At 35.2% G+C, this 25,982-nt stretch overlaps 1 protein-coding gene across 1 annotated transcript in view; it reads right to left on the reverse strand.

The window, feature by feature from the left end:
* The window catches only part of LRP1B (LDL receptor related protein 1B), a gene marked incomplete at its 5' end in the record, with an annotated part of 1,526,008 nt that overhangs the window by 29,394 nt on the left and 1,470,632 nt on the right, over positions 1-25,982 (reverse strand). Inside the window, 2 exon segments of the mRNA XM_057550915.1 lie at positions 4,880-4,984; positions 9,108-9,282. Coding sequence (XP_057406898.1) covers positions 4,880-4,984; positions 9,108-9,282 — 280 coding nt within the window.

A 25,982-nucleotide genomic window follows, 5' to 3' on the forward strand; every position in this document is an offset into this window, starting at 1 on the left:
CCAAATGTGTGTAAGTTCTGCACAATTCAATAGTTTTTTTACTCTATGAGAAAAAGAAAAACGTAGTACCAACAAAGCTAAAGCAAGTACTATATCTTACTTCTTAAAGCAATTTTTGTTTCCTGTAAAGGCGCTTAGATGAAATAGTGCATACTAGCTTTTCATCAAAGATACATGACCACTACCAATTGAAATCTGAAGCTAAAATCTGTGTTTCCAAAAATTTCCACTTATGAGAGAAAGAGATCCTGAGGGCTTAACATTCTCTTAGCTGGACAATTTTTGTATTCTACATGATCATAGACACTTCATACTAAATTTACTTTTATTTATTTACATTTTAGTACCAAATGAATTATAAGTATCCTATGTAAAACTAGGAAATTTTCCATATTCTAGAAATTTTAACTCTAAGAAACATGAGTATAATATCTGTGTCTGAACCATCTATCCTTCATAGTTACTTAACAATGGGCCCTTAATAAATAGTGAAAGAATGATCCTCTTGAAACTTATGTCTTTCTTATTGTAAAAACATTCTCCCTTAGATCCCACTTCCCCTTGAAGTTACAATTGTTCTTCCTTCATTTAATCCACAGCCAAACAGTCAGAAAGGAATCTACAGTCTTCTCTACTTTCTTATCTTTCACTTTTCCAACTATAATCTGGTTGCTGTCATGTAGCACTTTCAAAACATCTCTCATAATGGCCATCTAATTGCAAAATTCAATAAACCACTTAGAATTCTTATCCTCTTTGAACTATCTGGAGTTGATATTCTTGGACATGCTCTATTCCTTTGACTTGGAGGAACCTACACTTTGACAAGTCCCCTCCAAATTCTATTTCTTCTCATTTTTTTGTTGATTCTTCCATAACACAGTATTATACATTGGTGTCTCCTAGAATTCTATCCTTAATTCTCCAGTCTTCTTTCTATAAACCCACTCTTGTGTCATGCATAAAATGTACCTCACAAACTGGCCCCAAAACATCTCTTTAATCTCTCCCTAACCCCCATTATATCACATGGCCTGTGTTCTATTCTCAACAACGTTCATCTTCTACTTTCAGACCTATTCTCTCACTGTGCTATTCCTCTTTCAAGAAAGGTTTTCGGCCATTTCCCCCTGTAAAATAACTAAACTTTTTTTTCAAAATACTGTTAAAATATCACTTCATCTGTAAAACCTTTCTCTCTCCCACTAGTAATCATTAACTGATCTCTATTCAGTTGTTTTCCCACAACACTTTGGTCATATTTCCGTATAGCAGTTATCACATGGTATTTTAACTTTTTAAAATCCATTCATCTACCCAAAATGAATTTTAAGCTCTTTAAAAGTAAAAACCTTATTGCAGTTAATCAGCACAAAGAAAGCAGTATGGAATAAGAGTTATAACCAGGGCAAGGACTTTAGAATCAAACAGGTATTTGCTAAATCAGTTTTAGCTGTTAATTCTCCTTCTGAATATACACAGGGCCTCACTCATCATAGGTTATCAATACATATTTGATGAATGAATTAATGAGTGAATAACAGAATATCATTATCTCTTCCATGATTCTTTCATGGCTTAAGTGATTTGAGGAATTCAGTAAGCATTACTCCTACCATCAGAATAAATTTTAGGGTGTGGAAAACCAAAGCACAGACAAAATTTCCATTAAGCCCAAAGCAGATAGAAATAAAGATACACAAAAGTAAAAGGTGTTTGCTCTGAATCACTCCGATTAACATATTTTTCCTGGCTGATTTTAATCCGAGGCTGATTGTACCTTACAAGGTCAGGTGCCTCTGATGATACATGGTAAGAATGAAAAGTGGAACAGAACATTACTGTGGACTGTTATGCCCACAAGAAATGTTCATTCTGGTGACACAAGGGCATTCTCTAGACAGGTCATGTTCCTGAGACCTATTTATGGAGGAGGGTGGTGCTGAAATGTCATGTATACTTTGCCTGGGAACTGTGAGAAAGGGACAAGAAATACAAAGACTGGGCCCCAGAGCAGGCATTACCAGGGTCCTAAAAATGAGATAACACCAGTACCTAGATCAAAGTTTGGCCAAGGAGCACCCTGACCTTACTAACACTGAACTAACCGTGAATCCATCATTTTTCACCTGAAGTGCTGCCAGACCTTTTGGTGTGGGATCCCTGCAGCTGATCTCCAGGCCTTTCTTCCACATGCCACTAAGTGTCACCTTCGAAAGCAAACTCCTTCAGCTCTGTCTCAGATCACTTTGGCTATACATTCTTTTCAGGATCCTATGGAATCCCCTCACTTTGGCATAAATCAGGTTCCAATTTATCTTCCCAGTTTTAACTCCTCACCCCCCTCCCCAACTCTCCAGTCACCCTTCATTCTAGCTGTATTAAACCACTCATAGTTCCCCAGAGAGGCCACTAAGTCTCACATCCATGTCTCTGCTTATGTTATTCTTTCTTTTCAGAATGTTCTTCCCGACCTCACGGAACTACCTGAACCACATGGACAACACGAGGTTGCCTTTTCTGTAAAGCCTTCCGGGTGTTCCTATCTCCCATTCTAAACAAATCACCTGCCCTGTTAAAACTCCACTACCCTCTCTTTTTTCCTGTGTTCACACCTGCACTAATACAGGTTAATTAGCTGCTTATGAATTTCTAAACCCACTAATTCGTGAGCTCCTTGATGTTTGGGTTAAATTTCATTCATCTTTACTTGTCTAGGATTTAGCACTCTTTCAGGGTCTTATAAATATTTGCTGAATGACTGGAGGAATTTGGGTTGGAGGCAAGGCAGAGGTAAGACTAAAGAAGGGTCCCCTCTCTGTCTGCAGCTGCATAAGGCATTAAACCTGAGTATGAACTAAGAAGTGAATCAATTTCTTAACAGGTCAGTTTATATACACTTTATAGACTGATATTTAAAGGAGTATTTCCGGATTATTTTATGTAGGAACATAGGTTTAACATATTCAAATATCTTTTAGAAAAAAAGGAAGAATATCAGTTTTTCCTATGTGATTATTTTAATCACTTCCCATATTTTTACAATTATTGTGTAAAGAATGACATTTTCTTGAATAACAAAATAGATCATTATGAACAAAACTGTAGAGTTTTGGAAATGAAATATCTGAATTTTAATATAATTGTGCCTTAAAACCATTACTAAATACTCTGAGACACCACCATGAGCTATTATTGGGTGCCGATCAGGGTTTCTGTTTATGACATGGAGTATTAAGGAGGATGTCAGATATGATCCATCTCTAAAGCTCAAATGCAAGATGCAAAAATAACTTCCATTGTTATGAAGGTTGATAGCTACCCCAAAGGTGGTCCCTGAGATTTCACAGAGGAAAAGAATGTATTTGTTACGAACAAATTGAATCAAGAAGGAATGATATGAAATGAAGTTTCTGGAATATTTTAGCATATACCTATTTCTTCTGTAAAGAAGTCTTACTGATTAAGGTAAGACAGTTGCACTGAAATCTTGGGAGCCAAAATAATGTGTTTTATCAGTATTTGAAATGAAAAGTCAGTTACTAAATAAAAGACACTATTCCAATTATAGTATCCAGTAGAGTAATAAAGTCTAAAAACACCTGCTTCTGTCCTCTAATTAAAAGCCACTGTTCTAGCAAATGTATTTTTATGAGACAGTTCCACGAGCTTTTTAATTCCCTCCATTATATTTCTAGACAATCTAGCTGACTGTGGTGCATACACTTGTCGGTGAGCAAAGCAAAGGTTAAGTGTGTATGACACAGATGAGCCCCGAGATTAAGTACACACTGTGAAAAGCATGTGGATGTTCATGATTTAAACCAATGAACTGTGGCCTGAAATGATGTCACACAAAGCTTAGCGGTAAGTGGAAGGTTAAACCTACTTGCATCTCGGCTCATTAAACGCAGTTAAAGTGCAAATCCCCTCATTCTGACAGTAGTGATCACAAGGGTTCTCTTTCTGGTCACAGCGCTGACTTTTAAACCCAACAGAGCATCTGCAGAATTTCAGTAAAATACAGCTAAATAAAGCATCTGACTTTTTTTTTTTTCAAACGTTTCAAATTCATTTCATACAGAAAGAGTAACACATGAACAAAATTTTTCCCAGGTATGCTCACTTATTTCTTATATACACACTCATCATAGGCTATTCTGACAAGGTGGGGAACAGAATGCAGACGTGGATCATATGTGGGCATCATCCTTCTGGTCAAGCAGTGATAAAAGAAAACTCAAAATAGAGATCACACAGGTTGAATGGTCTTATTTCAAACTTTCCATTATGGACAATCAGGTCTTTGAAAAGGGAATATATTAAATTCCAGATTTTCTCAGGAGCAGAGAATCTACAATACTTTCCAAACATTTAGAAACCCAGATTCGAGGGAATGTATTTCAAAAGAGACAGGGGCTTAATAGGTTTACATAATACAAAACTCAAAACCTGATACAAAAAATCAAATAGTATTATACTTTTGAAAAGATACCTTACAGACTTTGAAAAGAATGGTCCTAAGTACCAAAGTATTTATAAATATGATTATGTCTGGGTTTCACATATCTATTGTAAATAAGGTCAATTAAATTAGAACAATTTTTACTGGCACTTCCAAGTTCAAAGATCTCTGAATGTTTGAAATGGGTATGATGCTAAGAAGTGAATGAGGTTTTCCATATGAAATCACTAGCAAATTGATGAGGGAGGAGATTCTGTAGTACATGAGCCAATGAGGAACAATACTGGATCAGAGATGTCCACGAAACATTCATTTAAAATATGTTACGCCAAGAAAGGAGAACAATAGAGCAGGGATTCCATGTACATCTAAAGTTGTTATCATAAAATGCCCACAACATTAGAAAATACTCACAGACACACAGGTACATTTGTCTTTGGGTCCAGCTGGCACGTGCCACCATTGTAACAGTAGCCATCACATAGCTGGCAGCTAGAGGCAATCTTTCCATTAGTGCAGCTGCAGCAACAAAGAAAAAAAGTCTCATTGTTTCTGGCGTGATTATTGTTGAGAGCTGACACAAATTCTCTAAAGATGAGAATATTCATCATAGCAGACTAATGCAGTGGCTGGCTAAAAGTAGGTTTTCAGAAAGAGAGACTTGCTGGAGGCAAAGATGTTTTTTAATAGAATGATGACAAATAAATTTTTTCTTTTGGTAATTTTCAAATTTTCAACCCATTTGTTTAATATAAAAATTTAATATAGCTAGATATAGGTGTGAAAAAATATACTCTAGTGTCTATCACTTACACTTCAGGGAGACATTAGCATCAGTATCTTATTCCCTTTTCATATTACCAGAGTTTGGTGACATTTTTATTATTTATAAACCACATTATCAAATACTCTGGAAGCAAATGCTTCAGCTATTCCTTCTAAACTGGAAAGTCTGGTCCAAAGAACTGTTATGAGTTTTAGACTCCACATTTTGTACGAAAGCATAGAACTATTCTGTAGTCACTTTTACCCCACTGTTTCTCCCTGAATATGTACTATAATTAGTGTCAAACTCTTTTTATTCTAAAGGAAAAAACGTAACAGTTCATTGCAAAAATAAACAGTAATATTATAGGAACAATATGCAATATGGCAACAAAGTAATGAGGTAGGCTTTCTTGGAAAATTTTTGGAAATGCTTCTAATTTATAGTACATTACCCGTCTGGGATAAGAATAAGCACTGTGGCTATTGCTACATGGGAAAAACAAGCATAATGATAATAGGAAAATTACAGAAATTTCTTACTTGCCATGTTATATTTTTAAATAAATAAATGAATAAATAAATACTATTAGATCAGACATTGAAAATTGTTGGTGGAACAGAGAAAAGTACACTGACATTCCAAATTATTGAGGGAAACTCTTCTATGAGAAGTATGGTAATAGAATCATACAAGCCTTGGCCCAGATCAGAATTACAACGGATCATGTCAATATTCTGATTATGAGATCATGTTAGTACTAAGTGCTATGAAGTAATCAATGGTATCACAATAAATCTGGACATAACCTTGATAAAGAAATCAGGCTGCAATGTCATTGATTGATCACTTTGATCTTCTTCATGGTGGGTACCTATTGCAGTACATCCATCAAAGAGTAATTCCCAATGATAGGTTAGATATTTGAAATAACTGGTTAGCAATCCCACAGTTTATTTATTCCGTGCATATTTATTTGGCTCTTGTGGGTGGTAGGGCTGCTGGAAATGCACTGAACTGCTTACACTTTCCCAGAAGTTTAATTTAAAGATCTTTTTTTAAGAACCTGGATTTAAAAATCACATTTCTTTTCAAGATAAACAGAAGCAGTGACTCAATTATATACCAGATATGAAATGGAGACACGTGAAAGTGGAACTAAACATGGGGAAGAAGGTAGTAGTTTGAAGTTTCCAAGATTTAACAAAGAATATCACATTCTTTATAATCTATAGAGCCATACGAATATGGATGCAAAGTGAGTCAAGTACATATTTAATGGTAGTGGTGTCTGATATGTTAAATGGATCTGGGAGACTTTTCCTTGCTCTCCTTGCCCAGCCTCCTTGAAAATCGAAGAGCAGAAAGTTACAGTTTCAGGTTCAATCAAAGGGACAACATCAAAGAGAAAAATTAGCTCATCATACATTAAAGAATTTTTCACAAAAAGATAACTATACACCAAATATCATCTTTTAAAAGAGAAAAATATTCTAATTATCGATTGCTTTTAAACTTCTGCTTCCAAGAGTTATAAGAGATGTTGCCCTGTTCTCCTTCTAAAGGTTTTGTTTGAATCCTAAACTTTAGACAGAACTTTGTAGATATTTCAAATGTGAAATACAAGTTATCCAAATCATTGTAATACATCAAAGAGTACAACTTATATTTTAATGTAGGTTTTCATCATAATTTCATTTCTTAGAAATGTTACATGTGCGTGCATGCAGACACACTTTGTAATTAGCAGTTGTCCAGTAAAGAGAAAGAATTCTCATAACAATTTGACATCACAGTGGTATTATTTAGGCTATTCAAAATTATGATCAAGACTTTCTTCAACAATATTTACTGAGGAAGAGAGAAAAATACACAATTAGCTCTGCTTCAAAGATTATACTCATTATAATTGACAGAGCATCTATTCTTTACTGAAGTTGACAGCTCATAGGCTGTGCATTAGAAATACATGACTCTTTGGAATCGCAAGTATACATGCAGCTTGAATTTTCCCATTTCAGTAAAAAAAAATTTAACTCAGTTGTGATTTTGTTTTAGTATCAGTTCTTTACCTATGAAATAGAAATCCCAACATCTCTGCAAGCTTTAGTTAATGCTAAGATGAAAAGTATCATAGAAATGAAAACAAACTTAACTAAAAGTTTCAAAATACCCAAAGAGTCCTGTTTGTACTATCATGTTCATGTGTTATTATAGCCTATCTGATAAATCAAGTATTATACTCTTATCTTTAAATTTCCACTATCAACTCACTGCTAGCAACTATTATTTATCCATTCTTACATATAGTTTTCCAGAAATATCTTTTAAAAGTCAAGAACTATAATGTTGGACCTTCAAAAGCCTACTCAAGTTATGGGGTTCTAGTGTTTCTAGGTTGGTGAAGCCAGTATTCTCTGTAAAGGAGGCAGTACCGAGGGTCCTAAGAGTTCAGCCCTTCATTCCTCACACGGAACTGCCCTGTGTGATGGAAACAGGGTGTGTGTCTCTGCATGAGCTTCTCCAAGATAAACTGGGTTGCAAACTATGGCTCATAACCTTTCTTATACGATGGTCCATGATTCCCTGTGTGACTGGGATGGGGCTGTGAAGAAGATTCTACAGTGCATGCCTGACATGATACACTGGACATAAAGATGTATGCTCAGTAATTAAAATCAAGTTCTGTCATGCTAAAGTTGCATCACAAAAAACTGATGAGCTTAATGAGCAAACATGATTTTGGTAGTTTATATGAAAATGCATTTTGCTTTTATGTACTTATCAAAGGCATATATTATAATTAGTCATATTTTAAATTACTTTAGTTAAAAAATAATGTACTTTCAAAGGACACAATTTGAGGGTTTGAGTAAATGTCATTTATAGTGATAACACGAATCATACATGGAGTAATTCTAAAATGAGAGTAAATAAAAAAGAAAAAAATGTCGATGCTGTCTGTAATAAAATTTTATGGGGCCTTGTTTGGCAGAGCAACATAACTCAGGGCTGGCACCCTTGCAGAGCTGTCTTGGTGGAAGCTGTGACATGAACCCTTTAAGGCGTGCTTTCCTATCGCATATGCTCGTTTATTATACTCCTAGGGCAAGTGATAGAGTACAGTCCTTTATAAGCCCTTTTTTAAAAAAACCTGTTAAAAGAAGTTCAGAGTGAGAACTGATCTCTAACCCCAGTGGCATAAATTTGTTTCATGCTAGAAACTGAATGGCATTACTCTTTAGCTGCAAAGTTCTGTTTTCCATTCACTTGATCTTAAAGCCAAAGAGCAAAAGGCAATGTAATCAAAATCTAACTTGGACATTTTTGTTGTAGTTGCTTCCTAGGAAACATTATTCCTTCTACTTATTGTGTACAATAATTTTCAAAGTCAGATAAAAAGATTAAATTTTATTTCCATTAGATAGGTCTTCTGCTTCTTCCCCAAAGGATCATTTTGTAAAATCAGAAAGGCAAACACTCATTGTTGATAATAATGATGAAACAAAAGCCTGAGCTATTCTAATTTAGAAGTATTACATATAGCTTTTTGAAAGTATGTTGCATTTCACTTTTACTTGCTTACTATTAGGAATATTCTATATAGGCAATGACCTGATCATGTCATTACATGATAAATGTTCATATTACACAGATGTACATAATAGGTTTTTAATAAGCTTTGGTTTAATCAAAATGAATTGAACTCTATCTCTAGCCAAAAAAGAAAAAGAGAGAGAGAGAGAGAGAATGGAATGGTTGCCATATTGAATTTTAGAATAAAAATAATTTACATTGTTTTCTCTGTTTATTTCTGGATTGCTATGTCCTTTTGGGTTCAAATGTTTTTATAAAGTAAGCTAGCTGTCTACTTACTTGCAAGATATATCTTCACTGTCTTTATTTATAATGCAATGTCCCCCATGGCACCTTATACATTTGTCAACCTCGCATTTTGGTCCTTCGTAGCGTGTTGGACAGACACATTCCACACTTCCGTCATCCCCAATGGTACAGGATTCAGAATTCACACAGTAGTGATGACACACATCTAGAAAGAATGCACAACATAGAAATGAAATTTCTTGAAATATTTCAAGATTTTTTCTTGAGTCACAATAAATGTTACCTTTCACTTAATATTTTAAAATGGTCAGAGAATAGGTAGATTAATTTACAAAAGCAGCCTGTAACTGCATGTAACCAGAATTCTTTAATAATGTCATTGGTTCCTCTTTTTGCCCGAGTTAGGCATCATTTCATCTTTCTAGGAGGAGATGGGTTATATTGATATAATACTCAGTGACAAACTCTTTAGGTTCTGAGTTTTAAAGTTTAAGTTCACAAGTTTCCTCAGCTTTCCTTCTAATGAGAAATATTACTGTTATTCTGAAATGAACAGAAATGCTCAAAATTTCTTTAGATGTCATTTATCTTTGTCCCTCTTCGCATCTCTTTTCATCCAGAGAACAGGGTAGTGAGTGGTGAGTAGGGGAATCCTACCTCTTCACTAGTTTTTGGTGTGGTGGAAAGAAGCCTCCCTCTATGAGCCAGAACAGGCCCAGTATTTCCAAACGCCTGGGCAGGTAAGCAGACAGGAGGTGTGCCTCTCATGGAACCCTAATAGAAAGGTAGACTGGAAGACTAACTCATCCATCATGGGTAGAAAGTGATAACAGAAGTCTAGACTATTGCCCCCTCCTAGGTGAGAACCTAACCTCCCCATCAGTCAGAGGGAAAACCTCCCTGTAGCTGAGCCCTTTACTTTGGAAGATGTTTCCTACTGAGCACTACAGACAATTTTCTCAACCACAAAGGAAGTTTTCCTCAAATATTTCTATACCTCTTGAACGTCAGTAATAAAACAAAGGCCATTTAATAAGAACCACATTGACTTTGCAATTAGATATTCTGCCTGTCTTTTGAAAAACAAGTTTATATGTCTGTTGACATATCAATGTATTCGAATTTACCATATTCAAAATATTGAAACTTATAGTACAAATAATCGTAAGCAGAAGAACTGGTCAAATTGATCCCAGACTTTGTGTTTGGAGCTGCAATTTCATTTTAGCTATCTAACCATGAAGCAATGTTAAATGAGATTAGCTGAGATAAAAATCACAATTTATAAACTTTAACCTGCAATAAGACAGTTATGGTAGGTGAGAAAAATTAAAACATAATTTATAATTTTCATGTTTGTATATTTATCTAGCTGTTTATTAAATCAGACAGAAATTAAATTTACTGACAGGCTTGCTTCATATTTATGGAAATTTATTTCAAGCATTCTTCTGTTTGCTGTTGCTTTATGCCAAGTGCTCTTGTTGCAATTCCATGCTGAAGCTTATTACTAAGGGTCTTGGCTGTACCTAAGGAAAGCAGCACTTTTGAAAGGTGAGAGACGTGGAGATCTAAAAATTAAGTCAGTGTTAGTATCTGTCCATTATGATGTCTATCTGTAGTTGTTCTAGGCTTGGCAGGTAGAGTTTACACAGCACAGCTTCTGTTTTTATTTATGAAGAATGTATTAGCAGCAGCCTACATAATCATCTAGTACCATCTCCTATGCAGAAATCTCTAAAGAAAAATTTTCCTTCGTCAGGTTGCTACATACCACTTATTGACAGAGAGCTCTTTTAATATTGTCTCTAATTGCTTTAAATTTCATTCTTTGGTCCTGATTCATTTTTCTGATGGGACATAGAAGTCAGCTGATGTATCTGTCCAAGATCTTCATATCATGAGGTTTTTCCACAGTGGATAATTCATCAGAATCATGTAGGTAACTTATTTGCAAATAAAAATTCCAGTGTCTTTCCCTTTCATCCACCACCACCCCTGGATTCCAATTTATAGATCATAAATGAGGCCCAAGTGATCCCCGTGGGACTGGTTGAGTAAATAGAATTTGGGAACGAGGGAATGTAAGAAATCGGAAAACAATTTACTGATTAGCAAAGGGACTACATTGTCTCATAATCGTAAATAGATTTGATTTGACTAAAATAGCTTATTTCTTGACTAATTTGTGAGCCCTAATTAAAATGTAATTTTTAACCTAAAATTTTGGACCACTTTTTTTTATAATCACATCACTGAGAAGGCCTAAGAAACTTGAAAAACTGGGTTAACATTCTGAGGGTTGATGATTGCCCTACACCATACTGTAGCAAGGAACAGTTTGCACTTATCTAGGGTGCTAAAGGTCAAAGTTAAAAACTTACCTACAATTTACTAATTATAACTAGTTTTGGTGCATAAATTAAATCTGTTTTAGACTAAGATTATAAAGATGTGAGAATATATACAACTCATTAGTAATCAAGGAAATACAAATTAATAGCTCAAAGAAATACCATTGCACACATACCAAATTGACAACAAATAGCAGAAACTCTCATACACTAGTAGTGGGAATATAAACTGGTTCAACCAATTTGGGAAACAATTGACAGTATATACTAAATTTGAACATAACCACACTTAATGACTTAGCATTTTTACTCTTAATATACTGTATATCCCAGAGAAAAGCATGTACATGTGCACAAAAACATGTACATAATATGCACAGCAATAGTTTTAGAAATAGCCGAAAACAGAAAATAATCTAAATGCCCATTGTAAGAAGAATGGAGAAACTGTAGTTCATATATATATGTATATTTATATGTAAAGAGATAAATGAAAAATGAAGACATTACAGTTATACACAATGACATGGATGAATCTCACAAAAATAATATTGAGAGAAAAATGCTGGACAGAAAAATATATATACTACTTTTTTATTTATATAACTTCAAAAGGCAAAACTAATCTATGGTTTTAAGAGTCAAAAATGAGTTATTTTTGAGGAGAAGGAAAGGGATAGTGATGAAGAACACCAGGGGGCATCTGAGGTAATGATAATGTTTATTTTTGACCTGAATGTTGGTTTACACTGGTATGTACACCTGGGGATAAATTATTGAACTGTATACCTGTGATTTTAAACATTTCTATGTATATTATTTTTCCATAGAAAGATTTTTTTAATCTAATGGCATATAAGCTACAATGAGAATATTTTATAAATTCTGCTTAATTTGCTAACCAGGCTAATAGCTTTTCTCTTTACAGACGATATTTTTTAAAGGAGTTCATGGTCCACTTTTTATGCTTTAAAGGAAATTCTCTGGAGAAATGTCTATTTAGGTCTTCTGTCCATTTATGGATTGGGTTGTTTGTTTTTTTTTTGATACTGAGCTGCATGAGCTGCTTGTAAATTTTGGAGATTAATCCTTTGTCAGTTGCTTCATTTGCAAATATTTTCTCCCATTCTGAGGGTTGTCTTTTCATCTTGTTTATGGTTTCCTTTGCTGTGCAAAAGCTTTTAAGTTTCATTAGGTCTCATTTGTTTATTTTTGTTTTAATTTCCATTTCTCTGGGAGATGGGTCAAAAAGGATCTTGATGTGATGTATGTCAAAGAGTGTTCTTCCTATGTTTTCCTCTAAGAGTTTTATAGTGTCTGGCCTTACATTTAGGTCTTTAATCCATTTTGAGTTTATTTTTGTGTATGGGGTTAGGGAGTGTTCTAATTTCATTCTTTTACACGTAGCTGTCCAGTTTTCCCAGCACCACTTATTGAAGAGGGTGTCTTTTCCCCATTGTATATTCTTGCCTCCTTTATCAAAAATAAGGTGACCATATGTGCATGGGTTTATCTCTGGGCTTTCTATCCTGTTCCATTGATCTATATTTCTATTTTTGTGCAGTACCATACTGTCTTGATTACTGTAGCTTTGTAGTATAGTCTGAAGTCTGGGTGCCTGATTCCTCCAGCTCCATTTTTCTTTCTCAAGATTGCTTTGGCTATTTGGGGTCTTTGTGTTTCCATACAAATTGTGAAATTTTTTGTTCTAGTTCTGTGAAAAATGCCAGTGGTAGTTTGATAGGGATTGCATTGAATCTGTAGATTGCTTTGGGTAGTATAGTCATTTTCACAATGTTGATTCTTCCAATCCAAGAACATGGTATATCTCTCCATCTGTTTGTATCATCTTTAATTTCTTTCATCACTGTCTTACAGTTTTCTGCATACAGGTCTTTTGTCTCCTTAGGTAGGTTTATTCCTAGGTATTTTATTCTTTTTGTTGCAATGGTAAATGGGAGTGTTTCCTTAATTTCTGTTTCAGATTTTTCATCATTAGTGTATAGGAATGCAAGAGATTTCTGTGCATTGATTTTGTATCCTGCTACTTTACCAAATTCATTGATTAGCTCTAGTAGTTTTCTGGTAGCATCTTTAGGATTCTCTATGTATAGTATCATGTCATCTGCAAATACAGATTGCCAACAAACATATGAAAGGATGCTCAACATCACCAATCATTAGAGAAATGCAAATCAAAACTACAATGAGGTATCACCTCACACCAGTCAGAATGGCCATCATCAAAAAAATCTACAAACAATAAATGCTGGAGAGGGTATGGAGAAAAGAGAGCCCTCTTGTATTGTTGGTGGGAATGTAAATTGATACAGCCACTATGGAGAACAGTATGGAAGTTCCTTAAAAAACTGAAAATAGAACTACCATATGACCCAGTAATCCCACTACTGGGCATATACTCTAAGAAAACCATAATTCAAAAAGAGTCATGTACAACAATGTTCATTGCAGCTCTATTTACAATAGCCAGGACACGGAAGCAACTAAGTGTCCATTGACAGATGAATGGATAAAGAAGATGCAGCACATATATACAATGGAATATTACTCAGCCATAAAAAGAAACGAAATTGAGTTATTTGTAGTGAACCTAGAGTCTGTCATACAGAGTGAAGTAAGTCAGAAGGAGAAAAACAAATACCGTATGCTAACACATATATATGGAATCTAAAAAAAAAAAAAAAAATGGTTCTGAAGAACCGAGGGGCAGGACAGGAATAAAGATGCAGATGTAGAGACTGGACTTGACACGAGGAGTGGGAAGGGTAAGCTGGGACTAAGTGAGAGAGTGGCATGGACATATATACACTACCAAATGTAAAATAGATAGCTAGTGGGAAGCAGCCACATAGCACAGGGAGATCATCTCGGTGCTTTGTGACCACCTAAAGGGTTGGGATAGGGAGGGTGGGAGGGAGACGCAAGAGGGAGGAGATATGGGGATATATGTATATGTATAGCTGATTCACTTTGTTATAAAGCAGAAACTAACACACCACTGTAAAGCAATTATGCTCCAATAAAGATGTTTAAATAAAAAGGAAATCCTCCACCCTTTAATGCTTTTAATATTTTTTGAAGCATGTCAGATGCACATTATTCAATTGCAGTTGACTGGTCTCATGGCCTAAAAATGGAACCTAAAGAATGTAAAGAAATGTTTGCTAATATAAAATTGTGAAGTAAACAGATGTTAGAATATACAGTTTAATAAATAATTCTAAATTGCATGCTGTTAAGCCATGCCATGCTTTCGCTCTAAAAAAGGCAGAAATAATTTTAGGCTCAGAACCCTTTCTCTACAGATATTCAAGTGGAAGACATTTCATTTTTCCCAGTTTACATGTTTAGCACTCTATGCTAAATTGAAGCTTAGGGACAGAGAGCTGCTCACTATACTCCAGCCCTGCCAGAGTGGCTTCCCAATGCCTACCTATGAAAATTTTCTGACTATCTCCCACTGTTAGGCTTAAGATGTGGAACATGTAGAGGATACTGAATTATATGTCTGGCTGCATCACTGTTAGGATTCTTGGGCCCAACACTTTTAATATATATTCCCTCCCTCCCTCCCCCCCCCCTTTCCTTCTTTCTTTCTCCTCTTAAAGCCTTCCCTATTTATTCAATTCCAACTCCAAGATTTCTGAACACAGGAGAAAGTAGATCTTACTTGATAGGGGACTTCAGCATCTTGTATTTAAACTATCACACAAGCACTGGATATTTGTAAATCGAAATAACTCCTTCAAAAGCTCTCTGATATTTCAAGTTTAATCATGTCACATACTACATGCAAGTCCAGGAAAAAGTTTGAAACGCCTGATGGTACTATTTCCAAATTGATTGACTCAACCAGAGTTCATGTTCTCTGCAACTGTCTCAATATCATGACAGGAATGTAGAGTAAGTCATAGGAATGCTACCTAATTTCTCTCTCATTCTCTTTTCAGCTATAATCCACTTTGAATTACAAGCATCTATGTAAAATTTGTATAAATATATGCTGTATTTTTATCAGTGTCTCCTCTCTATACACTCTCAAATAATTACTACATACTCATAGTTAAATTCTAACTATCTCTTCAGTTATTTATTTAATAAAAGGAATACTTCATTAGCACTTCCCAATTCAGCAGAAATTTAGCAAAGTATGAAGAAGAATATTATATGAGAAGGCTCCTATGGTATGCAATTGTTCACTTTGGTTCTAAGGAGTCTTCCTTGATAAGCTCAGAAACAGAGAGAAGTCTAACCATAACTGGAAGAACAATTTTTTTATCCTAGAGCACTGAAAATAGTTATCTTACACAGATTACCACTTGAAGCATCAAAAATGCTTTAAAACCATTTTGAAAGTAATCTTTCTATTAGATAGATATGCATGTTCTTAACTAAAATATATTGGTATTTTTATTAATGACTCATTTATCACTCTATCAATTATTTATGTGAAATTACCTTTGCAGAAGTTTCATAACCTGCTTTTTTTCATATTTCAGTTTTGACTAAGTGAAATGTTACCGATTATGAAGCAGTAGACAAATCTAAGTAAAATACTTAATTCCTCCCAAAGAATAAAAGAGTTAGGAATGTTGGTGGTTTGTTAAAACCAAGGTGTACCACAAAGGGATCATCTTCTATTTTCTGACACAGAGACACACACACATACACGCACTTTCCCCAACACAATCATCTTTTTCCCCCCAAATTTTAAATTTAGCTTAATAATTATTGGAACTGAGAGAAAGTTAAAAAAAAAATGCGGTAGACTAAAAGAAGCAAGGTTAGAAGAAAATACAGGTGACAGGAGACATTCTGGTAGAGAGGATGAAATAGGGAAGGAATTGAAGATTGAAGGCTGAAGATAAAAGAGGCTAGTCAGATTGGCCAGTAAGTGTTCAACAGCAACAGTCTGGAATTTATGGAAAGAAAAGCAGGTGGAACAATATAGCTGATCTAATTTTAAACACCATGATGATAAAATGGAAGTGGTGGATGTGTAATTATTTGCTGAGGACATGCATGTGTCTAATTGTATACTGGGAGCTGTGAGAAGAGTTCAGAAATACAAGACAGGACACCAGCTCTAGAGAGCTGACAAGCCAATTAAAAGGTTAAAACAAGAAGAAAAAAGCAATTAAAACCGATCTGAATAATATCCACTGTGGCAAGAGCCTACATACATTACTACCAACAAAATCTTCCTTCCTTTGGAACATTCCAGCTCATAAGTTTTCAGCATTTTACTGACCTGAACGGCATAACAATTGAGATTTCTGTATATGATAAGAAGGAGCAATAATGAAATGCAATTAATTTGTGCTAAGAAAATAGAGATTACCATGAAATTATATAATAACACTTTATATTCACAATATAAAAATTGTTATAACCTGTGCAGGGTAATTACACTAAGAACTGCATAGCAGCACCAAACACAATCATGTAATCTAAAGGACAACGATGGATATATAATTACAGAGTATTCACATGGTAATTAAGTAGATAGTAACTGGAGAATAAGTGAATGGCTATTTTCTGCAACAGAAATGGAGTAATTTTCAAGGCAGATCATTATTGCACTGTCTCTTTTTCTCTTTCTCTTTTCTCTTTAAGCAACCAGAAATACAAGGAGATACTTCTTCCTTTAATATTTTTTACAGTATCTTAATAGACCATATAAAAATATGTGCATGTATGGGTATATATACAGGTTTATGAATATTCATGGGGAGCCAGATGCCTATAAAATCTCTAGCTGCATTTAACTTCTTTCCCAAATATTTCTTTCTATTGAAAAGTAATTGCCAAGACCATTTAGCTATTAACTCATATTTGCAACTGGGCTATTCACATTGTAATAGTTAGTGAAGTGTGAAATTTATTTAAAGAGAAGAAAACCAAACCAAAATATACTACCTAAACAGGAGCTGAAGATACTCAGTAAGAATAATGAGTAACCTGGAGAGTATTTAATTGGTAATACAGAGTGGTTATACAGGGGAGACTAAATTATGCAATCACATGTATGTACATCAATTGTCCTACTTCACTGAATTTTGACCTGGCCTTTAAAAAAATGTGAAAAAAATAAAAATAAAAAAATGCTATGTGAATTGGCTTTAAGATTCCTAATTTAAATAAGCAGTTGATAATTTAGGACCACACACACACACACACACACACACACACAATACACCAATAAATTAAAAGTAGGATGGTATTACTTTCACAAAGATTAGGTAAACCCACAGCACATACTCCCAGGCATTCTATAACTGAGCTCCAATTTCAGTGCAATTCATACTCCACCTTCACTGTTATTTGTCTCAGGAGAAGTAGGTTCTATGAATTTTGCTAACATTCTCCCTGCTGGGATATTTATAGCTGCTTCCACATATGTATAAAAGGCAGAAGAATTTCCAGAAGAGCCAACATGGTGTTTTATAAACTTTTGATGAATACTTATACTACAGTGACATAATAAAAAGAAAGAAAAAACAAAATCATTGGCCAGAATATGAGGGACTTGGAGGTTTAATTCAGCCCTTCCTCTGACTAACAATGTGACCTCATCTGAATTACTTGACTAACTTCTCCAAGATGCTCTTTGGTCATCTTTGAACAGAGTCAGTATTACTAAACACGCCTGAGATTATGTCATGATTCCCTGCTCACCCATCCATCCTCAACAATACCCTTAATATGAAAAAGGCCAATGAGAGACTGTTTTGAGTAAAATGATGGAAATGATGATTATGATGATAATAAACACTTGTTTTTAGCTGTCTTCTACATGCCAGGCACATGTGTTGGTTTTAGTCTCAGCATTACATGGTATTACCCTCATTTTATGGGTGATTACTCTGAGGCACAGAGAGGTTACACAACTTGCCAATGATGACACAAGAAAAAGTGAGAAGACTGAAATTCAAACCCAAATAAGTCAAACTCTAGGGAATAAACTCTTATTTTTCTTATTCAATTACTCAAACTCAAGAAAAAAAAAAATCCAGAAAGTAATTTGGAATACCTTTGGAGTTCTTTTTTCCTTATATGTGTCTAAAACTGAACGGGCCTCCATCTATATAGATATCTGAAGGTCTAACCACCAGTCAGAATGCTAATGGACCCTGCAGTAGCAAGAACAACAGACCCAGAAGAGCTTACCTGATGCCACACAGACCAGCAAAATTAGAGCTCAGGAACTCAATCTGGACTCCTATATCTCATCCAAACATTCATTTTTCATGTGCCATTCTCAGCATTCCATCCCAACCCAAGTTGAACATTGGCCTCTCTAGCCACTGGTAATTGGCTTACAGCACTGGACTCTCTTACTTGAAGGGAACACCTAACCATACATATGATATATTCAGTATCAGGCAGGATCAGATCTGAGTCACTCTGGACAAATAGGAAACCAAAATAACAGCCAAGAAATCTCAAAGTACAACATTCCTGAGTGTCACCATTTGCTGACACATAATTTAAGATGAAAACATTTAGAAGGTTTTCTGGAAAAGTTTTCAGATTCTTAAAAATGTTAACAAAAGTGATGGCAGCCTTTCTTCTCTGGAGTCAATTTTTCATTTATCATGGTTTAGGAGGCAAAGAGATAAAGTAACTTGTATAATTTGCTTAGAATTTTATGATTGCTGTCTTTAAAGGATTATATTAAAAAATGAAAACAAATTTAAGAAATACTAGAATGTATTCTATTTCACATTCCTCCAATGTTTGACACAGTCTAAGATATTTTAATAGTTAAACTTATTGCATAGTCCTAAATATATCTTCTGATTTCAGAACTGAGTTTAATAAAGTAGGCAAACATTGAATCCAGGTATGCCAATTAAATACTCACTAGGGAAAAATGTGTGCAAAACTCTGATTAGAGCTGATAAATTTTCATCAGAAAAGCATGTTTAAGAAAATTAGCATTTTCTAATTTATTACTAAAAATAGAAATATATCCCAAATATTTTATAGAGAAAACTGCAAAAATTTAGAGTGAGATCTATTCTGAGCAAACACTGTCATCTCGGAGTATCCAGGTAAAAGGAAAATGTAAGATTCAGAAAGCCAATTTAATAAAATTTTCATTTGAGTGAGACATATGTGGTGGGATTTTTAAAGTACCAGCATTTAACTTCTCAACAGGCTGCTGTTTCAAAATGTATATTAACAATGATGGCATCAGTAATTTTAGCAATAGTCAAAATTAACTCATAAAACTATCATGGCAATGTTTTTTTCAAATATCAGAGAAACCTACATAACTTTTGTTTATAAAGGATGTTCTGGGTTGAGTATTCCTCTATTTTTAAAGCAATCCAGCTACAAAAGCTTTTAGCAAGTAACTATAAAGTGGTAGAGAGTCATTTGAGACTTGAAAGCAAGTTCACTTGCAGATGACCGCTAAATACAATTATCAGATGAGGTTAACTTAAAACCATACAAGTGAATAAGCATATGACGGCTTAAATGTAGAATAAGAATGAAGCACACACATATATGTAGTAACTCTCTCACCATAAACAAACCATTTACCATGTTTAGGCCCTAATTTCTTTATCAGGATATTGAATGGTACTAAAGTTCAATTCATTTCAGCCTAATAAAATTTATTAACATCTACTATGTTAATAGTATCTATAGTGTTAATATTGCCCTTACCCTCAGGGTGCCTATCATTTGATAGAACCTCAGGGCTAACACAACTGAAAAAAATTAAGATCAATAAAATATTTTAGTTAAGAACTATTTATTTAAGACAATTCAGAGCACAAATTAATAACTCATTTGTAGAAAACTAGAAAGAATTTCATGGAAAAATGAGAGGTGAACAATGCTTGGAATTGATCATGGAAAAGATCATCTCAGATGGAAGTATCATTAAGAAAGTTATTGTCATCATGTTGTAGCCTAACGAGAGGGCAGGGAATGTCTTACCTCATACTGGGAGAAGACATGGCCATCGTAGACAAACTCATGCAGTTCCTATATACATATTTTTTCCCCTTCTTTCTCTATCTCTTCTCCATTCCAACTTTTCATCCTTTCTTTCTTCCAAGCTACTCACTTCAAAACTAAATGTTAAAGTAATGATTTCTGATATACTTAGATGTAACTTCCTCCTACTTTTCCTTCAATATGTTACCTTGCAAAATACATAATATATATGTTTCTTTATATCCATATATAAATATCTTTACAGATATATAGAGAGGGGTTTTTACACTCGTGTGATAAGTGATTACTATTTAATGAGAGTTCCCTAAAATATTGAGAAAGTCATCTTGAAAAGGTCACCTGACAGAGTAATATGTAGCAAATTATAAAAGATATCCCCTGGTCAAATGTGCAAGTTTCCTTTAGGTTAGATGTGTAGTCATAAAACAGATTATTCAAATATAAAAATCGGCTTTCTACTTTACTTTCATAGTAATTCAAAGGTTACAGAAAATCACTTTAATTTTATTATTAATTAGTAGCATTACACTTTAACATGATTAGAACTAGGCATTGAATTACTGCAATTAATCAATAAATAATTTAATCCAGTATACTTTTGATTTATAAAGATTATTGTTCTTTGAAAACATTCTTGTAAATTGTTTCAACCTTAAGGCGATGAGATTAACTCATTACTCTTTTACTACCCAGCTTACAAAAAGATACTGTAGCAATACACTTTTCATATACTAACTAATGTGTTTTAGTTTCTATAGCCCCCTGACTCTTTTCTTCATTCAGACTGTATTAGGTTCTTAACTTACCCTGCTTTATTTTTCATCATCTCATTTCTCACCACCTGACATTTAATATGTTTGCATATTTTTTATAAATACTAAAGTGTACCATGAGAGCAGTTTTCTGTTTTATTCATGACTAACTCTCAAGCCTCAGTGGCTGTCACACATTAGATGCCCTATTTATATTTGCTGAATTAATGAATGAGCACTGCCCCCTGGAAAGCAGGGCACTTCAGAAGGCAGAGAACAAGAGTCATACTGTAGATTTTTTAGTTTTAAAACTCCAAAGGCAGTTACAAATTTATGTAAATATGAGATCAATCAAGGTTAGTTTTACTTACTCCTGAAACTAACTGGAGTTTGCCAGGATATATATGTGTGTTTCAGCTGGGGAGAGGAAGGTGGGAGATGAAAGAGGAAATTCGGATGGGAAGCAAAGATAGATGCCATACAGCCAGTCTCAGTAAAAAGGGCTCTTGGATATCTAGTGTCTACATAAAACAGACATTCAGCTGCTGGATCAATGAAACAACTACCAGATACTCCAGACGACCAGGTGAATGAAAGATGTGACCTACCATTTTCCCAGAAATGGGCATTCCATAGACGGAGACTAAACTTTTCAGCTTCCAATAGGTTTCATTTTGTAGTCATAGCCTAACCTATGTATGAAAGTAAACCTAGGAGACTAGTTCAAGATGGTGGAGTAGAAGGACGTGCACTCACTCCCTCTTGTGAGAGCACTGGAATCACAACTGACTGCTGAACAATCATCAACAGGAAGACACTGGAATTCACCAAAAAGGATACACCACATCCAAAGAAAAGGAGAAGCCGCAATGAGACGGTAGGAAGGGTGCAATCACAATTAAATCAAATCCCATAACCACTGGGTGGGTGACTCACAAACTGGAGAACACTTATACCACAGAAGTCTACCCACTGGAGTGAAGGTTCTGAGCCCCAGGTCAGGCTTCCCAACCTGGGGGTCCAGCAATGGGAGGAGGAATTCCCAGAGAAACAGACTTTGAAGACTAGAGGGATTTGATTGCAGGACTTCGACAGGAGTGGGGGAGGCAGAGACTCCACTCTTGGAGGGCAAACACAAAGTAGTGTGCACATCGGGACACAGGGGAAGGAGCAGTGACCCCATAGGAGACTGAACCAAACCGACCTGCTAGTGTTGGAGGGTCTCCTGCAGAGGTGGGGGGTGGCTGTGGATTACCATTGGGACAAGGACACTGACAGCAGAAATTCTGTGAAGTGCTCCTTGGCGTGAGCCCTCCTGGAGTCCACCATTGGCTCGACCAAGGACCGGGAAGGTGATGGGTTGCCTCAGGCCAAACAACCAACCCAGCCCCACGCATCAGCAGACAAGCAGATTAAAGTTTTACTGAGCTCTGCCCAACAGAGCAACACCCAGCTCTACCTACGACCAGTCCCTCCCATCAGGAAGCTTGGACAAGCCTCTTAGATAGCCTCATCCACCACAGAGCAGACAGCAGAAGCAAGAAGTACCACAATCCTGAAGCCTGTGGAACGAAAACCACATTCAAAGAAAGATAGAGAAAATGAAAAGGCAGAAGACTATGTACCAGATGAAGGAACAAGAAAACCCCCCAGAAAAATGACTAAATGAAGTGGAGATAGGCAAACTTCCAGAAAAATAATTCAGAATAATGAGAGTAAAGGTGATCCAAGACCTTGGAAAAAGAATGGAGGCAAAGATCAGAAGATGCAAGAAATGTTTAACAAAGACATAGAAGAATTAAAGACCAAAGAAACAGAGATGAACAATACAATAACTGAAATGAAAAATATACGAAAAGGAATCAATAGCAGAATAACCAAGGCAGAAGAACAGATAAGTGACCTGGAAGACAGAATGGTGGAGTTCACTGCTGCAGAACAGAATAAAGAAAAGAGAATGAAAAGAAATGAAGACAGACTAAGAGACCTCTGGGACAACATTAAACGCACCAACATTCATATTATATGGGTCCTAGAAGGAGAAGAGAGAGAGAAAGGACCTGAGAAAAAAATTGAGGCGATAATAGTTGGAAACCTCCCTAACATGGGAAAGGAAATAGACAACCAAATTCAGGAAGCACAGAGAGTACCAGGCAGGATAAACCCAAGGAAGAACATGCCGAGACACATAGTAACCAAATTTGACAAAAATTAAAAACAAACAAAAATTATTAAAAGCAACAAGGGAAAAACGACAAATAACATACAAGGGAACTCCCAAAAGGTTAACAGCTGATTTCTCAGCAGAAACTCTACAAGCCAGAAGGGAGTGGCACAATATATTTAAAGTGATGAAAGGGAAAAACCTACAACCAAGATTACTCTGTCTGGCAAGGATCTCATTCAGATTTGGCGAAGAAATCAAAAGCTTTACAGACAAGCAAAAGCTAAGAGAATTCAGCACCACCAAACCAGCTCTACAACAAATGCTAAAGGAAATTCTCCAAGTTTGAAACACAAGAGAAGAAAAGGACCTACAAAACAAACACACAACACTTAAGAAAATGGTCATAGGAACATACATATTGATAATCACCTTAAATTTGAATGGATTAAATGCTCCAACCAAAAGACACAGGCTCGCTGAATGGACACAAAAACAAGACCCATATATATGCTGTCTACAAGAGACCCACTTCAGACCTAGGGACACACACACAATGAAAGTGAGGGGATGGAAAAAGATATTCCATGCAAATGGAAATGAAAAGAAAGCTGGAGTAGCAATACTCCTTTCAGATAAAATAGACTTTAAAATAAAGAATGTAACAAGAGACAAGGAAGGACACTGCATAATGATCCAGGGATCAAAACAAGAAGATATTACAATTATAAATATATATGCACCCAACATAGGAGCACCTCAATACATAAGGCAACTGCAAACAGCTATAAAAGAGGAAATCGACAGTAACACAATAATGGTGGGGGACTTTAACACCACACTGACACCAATGGACAGATCATCAAGACAGAATATTAATAAGGAAATGCAAACTTTAAATGACACAATAGACCAGATAGATTTAGTTGATATTTATAGGACATTCCATGCAAAAACAGCAGATTACACTTTCTTCTCAAGTGCACACAGAACATTCTCCAGGATAGATCACATCTTGGGTCACAAATCAAGCTTCAGTAAATTTAAGAAAATTGAAATCATAGCAAGCATCTTTTCTGACCACAACGCTATGAGATTACAAATGAATTACAGGGAATAAAACGTAAAAAACACAAACACATGGAGACTAAACCATATGTTACTAAATAACCAAGAGATCACTGAAGAAATCAAGGAGGAAATCAAAAAAAACATAGAGACAAATGACAACAAAAACAAAACAATCCAAAATCTATGGGATGTAGCAAAAGCCGTTCTAAGAGGGAAGTTTATAGCAATACAATCCTACCTAAAGAAATAAGAAAAATCTCAAATAAACAATCTAACCTTACACCTAAAGGAACTAGAAAAAGAAGAACAAACAAAACCCAAAGTTAGTAGAAGGAAAGAAATCATAAAGATCAGAGCAGAAATAAATGAACTAGAAACAAAGAAAACAGTAGCAAAGATCAATAAAACTGAAAGCTGTTTCTTTGAGAAGATGAACAAAATTGATAAACCTTTAGCCAGACTCATCAAGAAAAACAGGGAGAAGACTCAAATCAACGAAATTAGAAATGAAAAAGGAGAAGTTACAACAGACACTGCAGAAATACAAAGCATCCTAAGAGACTATTACAAGCAACTCTACACCAATAACATGGACAACCTGGAAGAAATGGACAGATTCTTAGAAAGGTATAACCTTCCAAGACTGAACCAGGAAGAAACAGAAAATGTGAACAGACCAATCACAAGCACTGAAATTGAAACTGTGATTAAAAATTTTCCAACAAACAGAAGTCCAGGACCAGATGGCTTCACAGGTGAATTCTATCAAATAGTTAGAGAAGAGCTAACACCCATCTTTCTCAAACTCTTCCAAAAAATTGTAGAGAAGGAACACTCCCAAACTCATTCTGTGAGGCCACCATCACCCTGATATCAAAACCAGACAAAGATACTACAAAAAAAGAAAATTACAGACCAATATCACTGATGAGTATAGATACAAAAATCCTCAACAAAATACTAGCAGACAGAATCCAATAACACATTAAAAGGATCATACACCATCGTCAAGTGGGATTTATCCCAGGGATGCAAGGATTCTTCAGCATACGCAAATCAATCAATGTGATACACCATATTAACAAATTGAAGAATAAAAACCATATGATCATCTCAATAGATGCAGAAAAAACTTTTGACAAAATTCAACACCCATTTATGATAAAAACTCTCCAGAAAGTGGGCATAGAGGGAACCTACCTCAACATAATAAAGGCCACATATGACAAACCCACAGCAAGCTTCATTCTCAATGGTGAAAAACTGAAAGCATTTCCTCTAAGATCAGGAACAAGACAAGGATGTCCACTGCCACTATTATTCAACATAGTTTTGGAAGTCCTAGCCATGGCAGTCAGAGAAGAAAAAGAAATAAAAGGAATAGAAATTGGAAAGTAGAATTAGAACTGTCACTGTTTTGCAGATGACATGATACTATACATAGAGAATCCTAAAGATGCCACCAGAAAACTACTAGAGCTAATCAATGAATTTGGTAAAGTTGCAGGATACAAAATTAATGCACAGAAATCTCTTGCATTCCTATACACTAACAAGGAAAAATCAG

This window comes from Balaenoptera acutorostrata, chromosome 8 (assembly GCF_949987535.1).
Source record: "Balaenoptera acutorostrata chromosome 8, mBalAcu1.1, whole genome shotgun sequence".
Classification (NCBI taxonomy): Eukaryota; Metazoa; Chordata; class Mammalia; order Artiodactyla; family Balaenopteridae; genus Balaenoptera; species Balaenoptera acutorostrata.